At 36.3% G+C, this 16,434-nt stretch overlaps 1 protein-coding gene across 4 annotated transcripts in view; it reads right to left on the reverse strand.

Moving 5' to 3' along the window:
• KIAA0825 (KIAA0825 ortholog) overlaps positions 1–16,434 on the reverse strand; it is a 227,978-nt gene that overhangs the window by 155,933 nt on the left and 55,611 nt on the right. For all 4 annotated transcript variants that reach the window (XR_006177965.1, XM_042866314.1, XM_042866316.1 and 1 more), the window contains one exon: positions 4,836–5,006. Coding sequence is in view for 3 of the 4 variants with exons in the window: in XM_042866314.1 (XP_042722248.1) it covers positions 4,836–5,006 (171 nt within the window). In the remaining variant the exon portion in view is untranslated. The remainder of the gene's footprint in view (positions 1–4,835; positions 5,007–16,434) is intronic.

A 16,434-nucleotide genomic window follows, 5' to 3' on the forward strand; every position in this document is an offset into this window, starting at 1 on the left:
TTTTTTTTTTTGTGTGTGTGTGTGTGTGTGTGTGTGTGTGTGTGATATTAAGCAAATGCTAATAAAACAATTACTGAAAATGAGCACTGGAAATCAAACTACTTCCTAGTGCAAACTCTATCTTCACTTGAGATTTATCTGCTGAAAATTATATATTTCTTAAAGAAGATATTGAACATTTTTTGCAAGATCAAAGCAAAAATCTTTATAACTTCAGCATCTTTGAAAAAGGATGTCTCCCACAAATTTGATTCTGAACTCCTCTTATTAAACTTTCCAGAAAGCAATATAGAAAAAAAATTTCTTCTGCTGCTGTGAAGGAAAGACCTTTGCAAATCTTCTTGGTCCCCTGAGGCAAAGCTCATAAACCTAAGGGCTTGACAACTTTGCCCACAGTGTTTTCAAAGAGCTCCATTGGAAAAAGCTTTTCTTGGTACTCATTATCTGATCTGTCCAAAGTTCACCTTTCTCGCTGGAATGAAAAAAAGTGAGACATAGATGAAAGTACGTTAGAAGTTTTTGATTTTTTAAAAGTCTCAACAAGAAGCTTCTGAAAAGCCAGAGGGAAGAGAAAACTATCTTAAAGATGGGAAGAGAATGCATCTTGGCATTGATCCTAAACCAAGATCTCCTGTTTAACCCTTGACTGCCACTTAATGTTCCAGGTTCCTTCAAAGAGAACAGCTCCTGTGATGCCTTATGTACTAGGTATCTCAGAACATCTCAGAGAATCCATCTGACTGTAAAGAGAGAAGCAGACTGTCTCATCAGATGATGAGATACCTGCAGAAGAGATGGCTAAACATCTTTTCAAGAAAAATAAAAAGTGGTTACATCTTTCATTAACTGAAATCTCCGGGGAAGAAAGTCTATGGATACGTAAGACTGAGAAGAACTCCAACACTTTTTCTCAGTAAGAGTGTTAATCTTGTCCAGAAGACGTGTTAAAGTTCAAGGACAAATTCACTGAGAACTTCTCATTATTTTCTCATTTCATTTGATTTGAGAGAAAAATTGAACTCTATGCTGGCAGCAAATAAAATGGGTATTTATATTAACTTCTTTTAAAATTTTCTTTAGATGCAAATATAATTTGAAATCAAACACAAAACGTAGGTCTGGCAAGGAAAAGTCAAAAACTAAAATCTAGATGGAGAACACTGAGGAGTTAGAGTGGAAAATGAAATGTATAGATTTTTTTTCCATCTACGGAAAACAAATGGAAAAAATGAGTATTCTGAATATATTCCAGAAGATGACAGATGTAGAACTCTCCAACTGAACACGGAGAACTATCTATATCACCTAAAAAAATCTCTCTATATCCATCTCCCTACAGAGTTCACTCTGGTTCACTATTTCCTTTGGTGCTATTGTCTGCCATGGGGTTACCATCAGAGAACACTGGTAGGCAGTACTTCCCTCTAACATCTATTTTCAACCGCCTAAATTGGTCTTCATAGGATTCCATTGTGCACACTGCAAAGAAACTTGTCTTGTTGCCAGCTAGAACTGTGAACTACATGTCTTTCTTTTCTTCACTGTTCTTTTTTTGGTTCACAAGCAACCTCCTACCAAAAGCAGAATCCGCAGAAGAGACTACATCCAAGCGATAATGCAATGAAAAAGTATGAAGAGAAGCCCAGGTGGCCACCTTGCAAATTTCCAATGTGGAAGCCTTCGACCTCTCCGCCCAAGAAGCAGCTATAGTCCTAGTGTAATGAGCTTTACAAACCCTGGGAGCCTCTTTACCCTTAACTACATACGCCTCCCTAATACAATCCCTTAACCATCTAGCTAAGGAACTCTTAGAAGCCATTTGACCCCTCTTAAGACCCCCTAAGAGTACAAACAATCTGTCAGAAGATATGAAATCTTTGATTCTTCTGTGATAAACCCTAAGTGTTCTTCTTACATCCAATTTATGCAGCCATTGCTCTTTGTCATCGCTGGGTTTAGGGAAAAATGAGGGCCAAGAAACCGTCTGATTTAGATAAAACTCAGACGCCATCTTTGGGAATGGAAAAAAATTAAAAAGATGAACTGTCCAAACACCCACTTTGTTTCTGATGGAACTTTACACATGTTCTGTGTGTCAAGACGGAAGTGCTATGGGATATGCTGAACAAAAATCAACTAAAACTGCCATTGAAAGAACTATATACACAAATGCAACATTTGACATAAGCACGTGAAAAAAAAAAAAAAAAAGTTGCATTTCTGCATGAGTTACAAACATGAAAAGGCTCTCCTCAATCCTAAAAGTAATCAAAAAGAAAATGAAGCAAGTACAATGTTTCAATCTCGATGCTGTATGGCAAACCTTCTCATACCTTGCATATTACCCTACCTTTTATGAATTGGCTGACTTCTCTTAATTTACTAGCAGGACTACTTTCAGAGTGCTAATGTTTCCAAAACACTTTCACTGCAGTAACTGCAGGTGAGTTCGCATGTGCCCAACCTAGCTTTAAACCAGTGAGAGCTAGTTGCTTAACTGTCTAGCAAGAACCACACACAGCTCCACCTGGGCTAATTTACTCTGCTTCTTATGCTGGCTCTGCAGCCTGTGTTGCTCTGTAAACCTGACACTCATACCTGAGTTAATTGAAAGCTACTTTGGACAGAACTACATGATATATATTGTTCAATTAAATAAGACTTTCAGTAGTAAGCATCCTGAATAAGTATAGAAGATGACCATTACATTTTCAGTTCACGTACTATGATGTGTTCTGCACAAAGTAAAGCAAGGATTCTAATCAATTATTCTTATTGATACTCAGTCTCCATTAATTTAAAAAAAAATAATCCATCTTGCTACTGAACAGAACCTGAAATTACTGGGTGTTGCTTGGCCTCTGACTCTGCCTTGCTGGTCTGTTCAACTTCCACAACAACTGGGAACATACTTCTCATTTTCCCACATCAAATCAGCTTTTACTTCATCACCAAAGCCAAGATTTCTGACAACGTGAAGTGAAAATAACACCAATAAACCCTCTAGTCAAGACATATTTATTTTTCCCATTATTTTTTTCAGATATTCGTCAGAAATTGAACAAAGTTTGGTGTATAAAACTTCTTGGTAAGTAAAGGAACGCTGAAAACAAAGATACGTCTGATGACTTAATGAGCATCATCTGTAAAAGACCTATTTTCACCTATGTTTCAGGGTAAGTATAATTTTACATTTTCTGTAGAACACGATTTTTACCTAGAAGACTACTACCTGTAAATTGACCTAAAGTAATATTCCCCTTTCAGATTTGATAGAGATGCTATTTAGGGACTAGCTTACTGTAGACATGATTACTGCAAAAGAATGTTTCTCAAAAAAGATGTCTGAACACACTTCTGATGAACAGTTCTGAACATAAGACTTGAAGAAATGCTTCAGAATAAAATCCTTACTACAAACTCTGGAAACTGAGATACTTTTTTGTTAACGTTGCAGTGATTGTGTTCTCTGAATTACTGGAGATCACATCTTAGACTCTCAATAGTTAAGCACGTGAAATCAATTCCCAATTTTAGAGTTTCTTTTTTTTTCTTTTTCTTTCTTTCTTTCTTTTTTTCTTTCTTTTTTTTTTTTTTTTAAGGTCTTTCACATAAAACAAATAAAAAGAACACCTAAAATCATCTTTACTGAATGTACAGTCTATCTTACAAATTAACCCCATAAGAAGCTTACTATGACACATTTCTGTAGGATTAAGGCCATAAAACCTAAAACACAGTGCATAATAACTTACCATTTCTTAAGAACTGATAAAACTGAGAAATTAAAGGAGGCAGAAATATATTAAAACCAAAAGTAAAAATGGAATTTGAATGCAAACTTTGAGCCTTTATGTACTTTCTAAAAATACATAGGTTAACCTGCATTTCTGCACCTGAGTTCAGATGAAGAACCTGCCAACAAAACATGTGTTTCTGAACTCTTGTTGTTTCATGTTGTGCTTTTTTGTTTGCTTGTTTGCATCAATTTAGTATTCTGAGAACGTACTTCCAAAACACCTTGCTTCTCAGCCTGTAGCTTGACTACAGAAACATTAAACATTTACTCCATCTGTCCTTTCCCCCTGAGCAGCCTGGCCTCATTTCTGATCTGATCTTTTCCTACAATATACTCAAAGCTCTTGAAACCACTTATTCTCTGGTGACCTGCAATCTCTCAGCTGGTAGAAGTGCGAAATAGAATATTTTGGGGTAGGCTGTGATATGGAAAGTGTTAATCACCTTAATTTTCATGATTTCACATTGTCCTCATCTGACATGAATGCAATCTTACGAAAAACAGAATCTAAAGCAAATACAAAATGTAGATTTGACTGTGAAAATTTTACATTCTGTTGTAGAGCCTAGTTCTATAAAAACAGCCACTGAAGCAAGTGGGATAAGCATGACACTAATAAGCAGGACTCATATTAAAATATTTGTATCATTTAAGAACAATAGCAGTGTTGTATAAGTCTGTTTTTTCCTCTTGAAAAAGGCAGCTTTGAAAGGCAGGTTCAGAAATAGGTACAAAGAATTCATATATTGCTTTGTGCTATACGACATGTAGTTATTTACAAGAAGTTCAATCTAAGTCAGTGTTTGATTGTTCTTCATTAATAACTACTGCATATCACATCCTTACAATCATCAGTTCTTTTCTACAAATCACTGTGCTAAGAGGTAAATTTGCTTATTTCAAAAAGATTTGCAGTGGATATGGCAATACTCTTATATAATATGATGGCATAAATTAGGTAAGTAATTTTGAAAATCATACCAAATTGTTCTTTTGCACCGAGTACAATCAATAAACAAGGAAAAGCATTCATTACCTTGAACATTCTTATTCTTCTCAGTAAACAAAGGCATCAACAGAATTTCTGCACAGAGTTCTTCAATTTTTTCTTCCATGAATAGAAAGAGTTTGATGAGTTGAGAAAGACACTTAAGTTGATACAATGTTAAACAAAAGTTCCTTCCTTTTTTGTGGTATTCTTGTGAGGCTGTTAAAGCAAAATTATAGAATAAGTTTTACTTTTCCTTAAAATATGGTACTGGAAAATTGAAAATGTAGAAAAGCATAGTATATCAAGTAACTTCATTTTTTGCTATGTCATAATGTATCCTTTTCTCATTATAAAACACTGTCACATTAGCTCTTCCTAAGTCTTTCGCATTTGTCATCTCTGTGGGAAAGTATAAATGAATGCTAGGTTTTGTTATTCATTAACTAGGATTTTTTCTTAGGAACTACTCAGAAACCTTCTCACCTGCATTTTACAGAAAAACCACTGTTTGCAAAAACTGATTGAACACTACGAAAAAAAAATCCACATCATTACTATATTTCAATGGCTTGGGACATCACATCCCTACACTGTCACTTTGCAAGTCACTCTGTCTGTTTAACAATCTGCTAGCATAATACCATTGATGAATATGACATTTGAGTGAAAAGAAACATCAATCTCACATTGCACAAGTTTAAATATGTGGGGTTTGAAAACAAGTGAGACTGTCAGCGAACAAATATCAGCAAGTATTACACCTATAAGCATTCGATAGTTAAAAGAAGAAACTTAACATACTATTTTGAAAGTTTAACGCCTGTAGTCATAACATACAGTCAAGTCACATAATCCACAGAATTCTGCTTTGAGCACAGTCAGAGTATAAGATATAGTGAATTGTTTCCCATCCAGTATTACTATACCACATGGCTACAACTATTTTATTTTTATAACTTCCTGCAATGTAATAAATTTGCACTTCTATGCAAATGGTATTGAGCTGATAACATGTTTGTATGGAGTTGTGTTGCAGATGTAGCATCAGCAGAACAGTTTACATGGAAAGTGTCAGAATGAGAGCCAGAGTAGTTTGAAAGAGAAGATTCAAAGATGAAAACAAATAGAAATTGATTGAAATGCACTTTTATGCACTTTCATATGTCAAATCTCTCCTACCTTGTACTCAGAAACACCCTTTTCCCTTAAAGTTGCTACATTATTTTTTTAGGTATTCAGAAATCATTTTTAAATAGACACAGAACTGAAGAGCAGAGCTGAGCTCTGAATAAAAATTCCCTAATTTGTTATTCTTGTTCTGCAGCCTTAGAGACTGAACTGCGAGGGTTGCATGGACATCTGAGTTTCCTCAAAGTTCCAGAAAGCTGTATCTATGTCAGTTCCTAGTATTTTTAAGAATGGCAAAAGAAGGTGCTACTGATAACTACACCTGCTGGAGTCTTGCCTGTCTGAATAAAGAGTAAACAATATCTGCATCATTGGATTTCCAACTTCAAATCTTAAATATCCAAAAAAGTAAGATACTCAGCTATTCTGAGAATTCTCCTTTACTCAGAAGCTTGGTAACGTAAAGTGAGTCTAACTGGTAGGGAAATACCTGCCTAATTCTGCAGAAAGCCAGAAGTAACAAATGAGAAAGTGAGAATCATGAGTCACAGAATAAAAATCAATCAAACATTAATTCTGTCTCCTGTGATTTGAAAACCTTGTGATGCTCCTGTCCCCTTTCTCCAGGAACAAAGGAACCTTCCAATTATTTGATTGCCCCCAAGCTTTACTGCCCTCATTAGACTGAAAGGAAGAGGACAGAAGCCAAAGGTACGCCACAGTAACATTAATGCTGGAACATATAACTGAATTCAGAGAGAAGTGAAAACTTATGTTTGCTTTAAGTGATCATTCAAAATATATTTCAGCTGGGAGCAGAAGATACTAAGTTCAAAGATCCCCCTTTTACCATATCATTAAGACTTTAACAGAATACTTTGGTTTACGATACAGTACATGCATACATACATGCTTATCAAACTTCAGAACAAACTATGTATGTTCTACAAATGTCATAAAGAGGAGCTGAGGGGAGCCCTCATGGCGGCTGCAGCTCCTCACAGGGAGCGGAGGGCAGCGCTGAGCTCTGCTGTGTGTGACAGCGACAGGGCCGAGGGAACGGCATGGAGCTGCGTCAGGGGAGGGCAGCTGGGGGTCAGGGACAGGGTCTGCACCACAGGGCGGGGGGCATGGAACGGGATGCACGGGGTGGTGGGCATGGCCCTGAGCTTCCGGAGTTTAAGGAATGTTTGGACAGTGCTCTCAGACACAGGGTTTGGATTTTGGGTGGTGCTGCATGGAGCTGGAGGTTGAACTCAATGATCCTTGTGCATCCCTTCCAGAAGAGATATTCTGTGATTCTATGAGTCTAGTGTAGTAGCTTGAAATGCATACTTATATGAATCAACACTATAATCATCATACAACCTCCTTAAAGTGAAAAAAAAAAAAAAAAACCAACCACAAAACATTAATTGATATATTTAGAAATCAAGTAAGAGAAAATTCAAGCAAGAGAAAATTCTTATTTCTTGAGGAAAACACTATTTTGTTTTTGTGGAGATTAAAGATATACTCCACATTATGGCAGTAAAAAAGGCCCTTTGCTGCTGATATATGTAGTGATAAACTCATTCTAGAAATGAGACAGCTACTCTGGAAAATAAAGCCTGAAAGTATTCTACTGGGTACACCTTTCTGGAAAAGGGTACACATCAGCCCCCCCTTGCTGCTCAGTGCATGGCCTATCACACAAAGGGCTCCTGCCAGTCAACAACTGAACTGCACCTGGAGAAGGCACAGAAAGAGGAAAAAAGAAAGTATAACGGAGACAGATGCAGGCACTGACTAAACTAATATCTTGGACAGGAATTCACTGGTATTTCACCTGTCTTTCCTCTCTGCGGTGGCCTTCTGTACAGATGCGGAGTACACAGGAGGATTCTCTATATTACATGTTCAATCCAGTTTCAGTGTCATTAATCAGTCCAGTGTAAAATCAGCCCTCACCACAGAGTAGTGCATGAGAAAAAATTACTGAATGTATATTATTTCTGATGTTATGCAAAGAGGTCAAAGAACTCAGAAAACTCATTTAACCAAGTGGCATCACACAGAGGGCAACACCTCTCTGTGATGGCCTAATGCTGTTGACTGTATCCTAGCCAATTCATAGAGTATCATGCACAGGGTAACTGAAAGCATTACAATTTGATCTCAGCCCACCATGAACAGAAGATAATAATGATGTTATAGTCCAACTGGAGAAGGAAGCATGTAGTAAGTTGCATGATAGAAACCGATTTCCTTCCTGAATAGCCTGCACTGTGTTTGCTACTCTCATTCATCTAAGTACAATTTTTTCTGCTTGTCTGAGTTAAATGCATATAAATCCTTTTACAAGGAAATAGCTGCAGTAGAATCACACACCAGAAAGGACACCCATACTGCCTTCCTAAAACAGGACATACGGGCATCCCATTAAAGCACAAACTTGTATGAAGAATTTCTGCAAAGGAACAAAAAGACTCTGTGAAGAGGAAAGAAAGAATGCCCTTAAATCTTTTGGTACATAGACTGCGGTCCTTTCGTTGGTGGAGGGTTGTGGGAATACGAGAAAGACTAAGAGCAGAAGCTGTGGAGCAAGACAAACAGCAGGAGAAAGCAAGACTAAGAACCAAGGACACCTCCAGAAGAGTCAAAGCAAAAAGCATGTGAGGTGTGTGATTGCTGAGTGATAATGACCCTGACTGGAGGAAGAGCACATGGCTAGGAGCAGCTCATGACTGACTGGATAAGCGTTTGCATGCATGGTTAAGGACAGTTTGTAGAATGTTTTGTTGACATAAGGGCGAGTGGGAAAGTTAGAAGAGAAAACTAGTGAATGTACATAAAGGATATAGAATTTGTAATAGACAGTTTGAATTGTTCACATCTGAGTCCGTGCCTCAGATACTGCAGAGGGCAATTTTGACCTCCTTCCACTTACAGGAAAAGGGTGCATGAACAGTACTGTCTTTCTTCCAGCCTGCTGATTCACCACCCCAAATATCAGGTGACAAGCAGCAGAAGACTGCTATCTGAGAAAAAGCTGACTCTGAGAGAGCTTTGTTGATAGAAAGACACCCTGAGTAACACTAATATGAAATGTCTGTCAAATTGTGCAGGGATTATGAGAGTGCCAAGGCAGCTGATGCTGTTAGACAGCAAAAGACTGTCGGTAGTAACTTTCAAATTTTGTCTTCCGCTATATCTGAATGGACTAAAGGTAAATAATTTTTCCTAAGATCTAAGGCACATTCCACACTTGCTGAAGAATGAAGCAGTCCATCTTTGCGAGAGAACACTTGGCTGGTTGTACAAGGACATACGTAGATAATTGCTCTTCAGAAGGTAAGAAGAAATGAGCAATTTTACTAGGCAATCAATCATTGTTCTAAACTACAGGTCAGAGGCGGACTGCACTGAGTCTTGAGTTTCCATTCAGAACTTGGCCAAGACTGGTGTCATCAAAAAGGAGCAGATGCAAAGGGAGAGATCTCAAACAGTGGCAGGTCCAGGGATGAAAGAAGGCCATAACAGGTATTAGATAGCTGAAAAGAGGCTTTGAAGGAAGGCATCAATACCACAATCATAAGGAATAGGATCTACTCAGTAGAAAAGAAAGTCTGATAGGAAAAAATTTAAAAACAGAGGTAACAAGCAGAGGTGCAATAAACATACAGCAATAATTAAAGACAAATCAACTGTTATTTACTTTTTTAATGGCTGTTTTAGCTCAGAAATATTTTCCATTCAAAATAATAATAATAATAATAATAATTAACAAAAATTAAAGAATCCTTAAAGTGTTTTCTCTTTGAGACAAATTACAAACTGAAACTATCTAAACCCCTATTCCATCTTTGGCTTCTATGCAACCTGAATACTTACTTGAATACTAGCTCTCAATGGAATAATTCCAACTTCTTAACATGAGATTGGTGGATCTTGCATGCTATAACACACATTTAACTGCAGTTCTTAAGTAAATTTTAGCCAATTTTACCATGCACATGGAAACACTTTTCACTTGAATTTTCAAGTGTTTGAACCCAAGATAAGTTTAGCAAAGTGTTGTGCAAATTAGAACAGAAGATCCACTGTAAATCAGGTCATGGGTTGCTTCTCCCTTCCAATCCTACTTAACTGCGTTATCACTAAAGCCCTGAAATACTACAGCAGTCATGCCACAATTCCTTCTTTTCTTCTTCCTTCCTTAGTCTGGGAAGGTCTTGTGCAATTGGCAGAGCTACAAAGAAATGACTACGAAAGAACCTAACTAAAAAGAGCATAGGTGACACAGAAACAGAAACGGTCAAGAATCAATCCGTGTTTTCTTGCATGAATAATAACATTCAGTTACTAAGCATTTAGATTCAGACACTGATGATTCAAGACGACAATGTAGTGAAAATATACCCTACAAAATTTAACTCTCACCATAGTTTTTGAGAACAGGGCTTACTAATATAGAAAATATTGACTAGAAAAGAACAAAAATGGCTTTTTTTAATCAGATGAAGTTACCCACCCACAAACAGTGCCATTTCTGAAAGCATTTTAAGGCGCCTACACACAGAAATTGCAAACAATCATTCACAGTGAGTCTCATTTCATCAGTTTCTCCAGTTAACCCTTCATCTCATTTTAGCATCCTTAACATTGGTGGTAAAAAGCACGAGACTTTAACTACACTCTGGATTAATAAAGGTGTCATTTTCTTTGAGTATTTCATCTGCCAGATCCACCTCATGCTAATTTATTTTAAGAATCAGTCAACCACTGATACCTGTATGTTCTCCTAATGCTTCCCATCATTTTATAGACATCTATCCCACTCAACTTCTTAATGATTTTGCTTCCGAACTTAAAAATCCTACCTTGCCTAATTTTCTCCATATGGAAGCTGTTTTACATTTTTTATCATGTTGTTGCTCTTCCTGAAGTCTTTCCCACTTTCTTCCACAGCAATAACTAAAGCATTTGTATATAAAAACACACAGTATAAATGCTGTAAAAAGAGACACAAAAGTATTGCTAGAGAAATCAGGTACTATTTTGTAATGTCGCCAGGGATTTAAATTCTATTCTATTCTAATAAAATAATTTTCTGCTTAATTTGAAATCTAACATAAAACTTACATAAGTCATAAATGATCAGAATGCCCTCATCAAAAGAAAATACAAAGAAACTACAACAAAAAATTCCGAAAAAACAAGCACATCATTCAAACTTCGTAGTTGAATTGAGCGAAGATACAATACCTCTTCAACAATGAATCTCAGACTTGTCTCTTCATTTGTATGTTAAGAAAGACAATTTCTCCAAAGTAATATGACCACTTGGAGGCTCTTAAGAATTAAAAAAAACACAGCACCAGAAAAATCACACTGCCCTGGCGATAAAGTTTTGACATGCCCAAGTGGGTTCTAAGCCAGCAAATAAATTAATTAAAACATTTTTCAAGCATTGTGGAACAAAAGGCACATTAAGCACTTGATTATAGTACTTTACTTTCTCCTAAATACTTAAAACAAGTAGCAAGACTTCTGCCTTCATCACTTGACTAAAAAGATAAGCCTTTCATTCTAAAATGAAGCATCATGAGAAATAAGGCTGCGCTAGATTTAAATGATCTGGGTCCCTGCGAACTTGACGTTTTATAGAAAATTTCAAAAGCAGTATCACCTTACCATAACTAAAGTTGTTGTTCATAGCTGGGAAGCATTCAAAAATCTCAAGAAGTGTATGAAAATATGCATACAAATGAATCCCAAAACTTCAACATAATAAAAATTTTGTAATTTTTTATTTTATTGAGCCTGGCACTTTATTTATTTGTTTATTTATTTTTAACAATTTGGCATTCACAGCATGTCAAAAAAATTGAATGGCTAATTCTGATAATTTCAGCCTATCCAGGGACATGACACAGTACAGTGTGGTACAGAAATCCCTGCATCACAGGCAAGCTGGCTGCATTCAAGAACAGTTTAGCTATGATAGCGTTGCTCTTAGATTAATTAGCCCTACTATTCAGTGTACAGAGACACATGACTAAACTGCTTTTGAGACTAATGATGGAATCCTTGGAAAGCAACCTGATGACTGCTTTCTTCAGTGATTGCAGTGGGGATTTCTCCCTCAGCAGGAACAATGGATTTAAAACTCTTCTAATAATTTTACTAAAAAATACCTTCCTAATACATTAAATATCACTCCCCTGCCCCTGTTTGTAAGCCTTAAATTCATAGAAGATAGACCTCCAATATTGTTCTTCCAGGGACACAAGAAAGTGATGTCAGAAATTTCAACCAATAATTTTAGATGAGGAAGAAAACAGAAAAGAAAATGTGTAATGTTAAAATCTAAGCACAACTTGCCTACAAATAGTAAAGTTATTCCATAAATTAAACTAACATTTTGTTAAAATCTGAAAATAAATAGCCCAATAATGCAAAAGAAACTCAGTTACTGGCAGGGATATTTCAAGGGGTAAATTTTCAAAGTTGTACAGAGGGAGTTGCATACATAAATTCCATTAACAATAATGTGTTCCTCACCCCTCAGTGATATTAACTTTTAAGTGATGCTATAAGGTATTGTAACAATCTTGCATTTATGGCAGCATTCATCTGCACAGTGTGTCTCCTAAACAGAGATTGTATATAAGCAGTACTGTCATTTCACTTGCATTTAGTATTGCTATATTCAATTTTTATGGACATTTGCTCGCAGTTTTCTCCTCTTAAGCTGCATGGTGATATATGCTTTTTAATGTAACTGCTAGGTTCAAATAATTAGCATTGCTGGGTATAATCACTAATTTCCTCATATTGTAAAGGGCAACTTAATATTTCTGCACAGCAGATGTAATACACAGTACTACACAGATCTAAATTATTATAAACATTGCCAGCAGTTTTCTATACACAGTACTTAAGATAATTACAAAAAATATCTTCATTACTGCACGCTAACATTTTTTTAACAGTTTAATTTGGATGGGTTACAAGATACATTCAAATCACACAGACACAATTACTGCAAACCCTAGAAGCTATAAAATCTTCCCAGCCAAATCCCTTTGACCCTGTTAATGTCTGTTTCTTGTTTATCTCAGGCAAATATTGTTTGTAGTATGCATTTGTTACAGAATATGAAAAAAAAAGAAAGGAAATCCCTTAATAGTTATTGATTCCAGCATTTACTGACTGAAAGTTAAGTGCTGTTTACAAAACAGAACAGATGCAGATGCTGAAAAAAGGTAAACAATTGTTGCATGGCTTACTGCCAGATTCTAAGCCAATATATTAAACTCCAAGTGAAGCACATTTCCCCTATAGATTGCACTTATTGCCACTTCATTTCCTGCGTGCTCTGTCTCTCTATTGCTCTGCCTGGCACTAAGCTATTTTCAGTTCTTTGGTGACCCCTGAGGCCTACTGCTACCTCACACAGCCATTAGTGAAGGGAATTGCATGTGTCTGACATGGTCTGAAACCAATTATTTGATATTTTCTTCAGAATGATGCCCAACTCTGTTGGGAATGAGCAATCATGAAATAATTTACCTCCTGATTTAATTTTTTCCCGCACAAATTAGTTGTAGCTGAGCTAGCTATACACACCTGCCGGTGACATATCTCTGTCTTATCAAGGTTCTACTTGAAACATGGAAGGGGGGAGGAGAGTTGAATAGAATAGGTTGGGGAATCCTGCTTTAAAAAGGCATTGACAAGTTTATCAGTTATACTGATCACATGTACTCTCTGCTGATTGAAACTGACAGATCCATAAAGAACTATCAGTGCAACAAAGGAAACCACATGGATGCAAACTGTTATCAGAGTGTTTAAGGTTTTTTAAACACCTGTCTTACTTCACAGCTCGCTCTCCTTTAGTTCCAGTGAAATGCACAGGTGCCATGAGACTTGGCTAGAAAAGCTCATGCAAACAGATTACATGTTGGATTACTTTTCTCCTTCTTTTAGCTTTTAAATGGTCACAGACCTAAAGACAGCAATCATTTTCTTATTAGACATCACCATTAACTTCAGGCTTTTGTAACTTCTATACTAATATATATGCATATATTAAAAAAAATGCAGGAAAGTAAGGGATTTCAATTTATGTATGAACAAAGTAAGCATGTATAAGTTTGCATACGTTTACTCAAGTGAGATTGTCTGTCATAGAAAGAGAGATATTACTGCCAGCTATTCAACAACCTCAGTGAAGACTATACTAATCTTTTGAAGGAGATGCACTGTACATGAAATTTTAATCAAATCTACACCATAATATCTTCACAGTTAAATGAAGCCAGTTTTCACTTCATCATGACAGTTGATGTTACCTAGCAAATATCTAAGTCCTTTGTCAATAAGGAGTATATACATCCGTCAAAATTAAATCTTGACGTGAAATCATGTTCACCGACCAAGTGGCAAAAGAACAGACCAGTGCTGGAAACACAGGCTGGAGCTACAATGCCTGATCGTGCTCTGACACCTAATTTATGTAATAATCTTAAGCAAGTCATCTCACCAATCTAACTACTTGACAGCATAAAGCTATTTCACAGCTCCGTTGAGCTAATTACAAGGAATTCCTCAGGTGCTCTAAGGATGATGTGCCCTGTAATAATGACTAACAAAAAAACTTCACACATCTTGCTCTGAAACTACAGTACCGTCAGGTCCATCAAACCTCCTTATGAATGCTACCATTGATAAGACATCAGTATATTCCTCTAACTCATAAAAGAAAAATTGTGATTTGTATTTGAAATCACAGTAACTAATGCTCTTATCTTACATTTTGTTAGCATCTGCAAATACAGAAATGTCTGCTAACTTTGTTTCTGTCCTCTGCATTTACACTCACAGTGGAATGGCTGCATTTCACACAGATCAGTTAACAACATCACACCCACTCTATTAAGACTGGTAGGAACTTTCAACCAATTAGAAACTTCTATCAAGCATTCAACATTCCTTTGTGTCATCTACACACAGTATTATGCATTTCCCTGAATAATAGATTAAAGTGCTTCTGTCACTTTCACTTCTCTTACCCGTTGGAATTTCCAAGATATAACAGAGGCAGATAGTGACAGCTTTTGTTCTAATAGGAGAAATCACTCAGAAAAAGACTTACAAAGTTGGATTCCATATTCACACTTCTGCTTCACACATCTGTTAATATCAAAACTCTACCTAGGCAAAAACACCACAAAGTTCTCACAAACACTTTCAAGGAATAAAAAAAAAAATCATATCCTTTTAAGTTTAGACATACAGAAAAAAAAAAACAAAAAGGACATACATTGCCATTTCCAAAATTCTATAGAATCACCTTTGGAACACTTTAGCAAACACTTTGTAGGAAGACTATAACAATTTCTGTGTTGCAAATGAAGGATTAATCATACATCAACACAGATGTGCACATATTGCCACTACACTCTTAGAACACCTCTTTATACATGAGCTGACAGTATGGTGCGTTGATGAAGATACAATTTCTCTATTACAGAAAGCCCAGACTGCTGCACTTTTCTAGTACATGAGCAGTAAGACAATACACTTGTCCTTAAGTAAAAAGATTTGAACGAGGTTGATCAGAAGATGAAGCTACTGAGAAAAAGGAAACCCTTCTTGAAAGTCTGAGACCAGAAACTGAATCAACTCCAGACAGTCCTCAATAGCCAGGGGTACTAAAAAGCTCAGGAGACATTGACGCTTAATTCCTAACTAGGATTTGTTGTTACTCTCTCTAGACAGACAGAAAAGAATGTCTTCAATGCTGCTATATTTAGCAATGCGATGATAGCGTAAAATAACCTAGAGATTTATTAAAAAAAAAAACAAAAAAAAACAAAAAAAACCTCAGTAGATACAGCAGTCCTTTGATTTAAAATTAGAGAAATTAGCACAGAATATCCATCCCTTGGATGTGACATGCCTCCGATTTAAACAGATGTAATTTCCTGCAAACTAATCTGCCTAAAACTGTTTTGCCCTTTAAAAGTTAAAATTGTTCTGAGAATACGTATTTTGTGATAGAATACACTCTCTGTTCTGACAAAAAATCACAGCCAGGGCCATTCAGTTGACTTGTGCTTATATGACGGTAGACATATACAATGAAAACTCAATAACTTTCAATTAATACTGCAGGAGTATCTTCAGAAGAAATTTATGAAGTTTTCTTTTATCTGCTGCAGTTCTACACATTTTTCTTCACATACCCAAATAAGCAAAAGAGAGACTAGCTCAGTAATTTGCTCTCAAATTTTGTCAATTTTAATTAAGCACAGTACTACAGTACGTAACTCTGAATTGACCCCTGACCACTCACAAAGTATCAGACTGGAGAGTAAATCACTTTCATCTTTTAAACTTGGGAGGAGAATTCAATAATTAGAGGGCACAGTGAGTTAAGTGCTCACTTTGTGCTGAAGAATACCCAGATGTGCTGAGAGAGCAAAACAAATATAATTAGTCGATGTTTGGTAATTGTAGACAT

This window comes from Lagopus leucura, unplaced genomic scaffold (assembly GCF_019238085.1).
Source record: "Lagopus leucura isolate 7727_CA_CO unplaced genomic scaffold, USGS_WTPT01 Super-Scaffold_810, whole genome shotgun sequence".
NCBI lineage: Eukaryota > Metazoa > Chordata > Aves > Galliformes > Phasianidae > Lagopus > Lagopus leucura.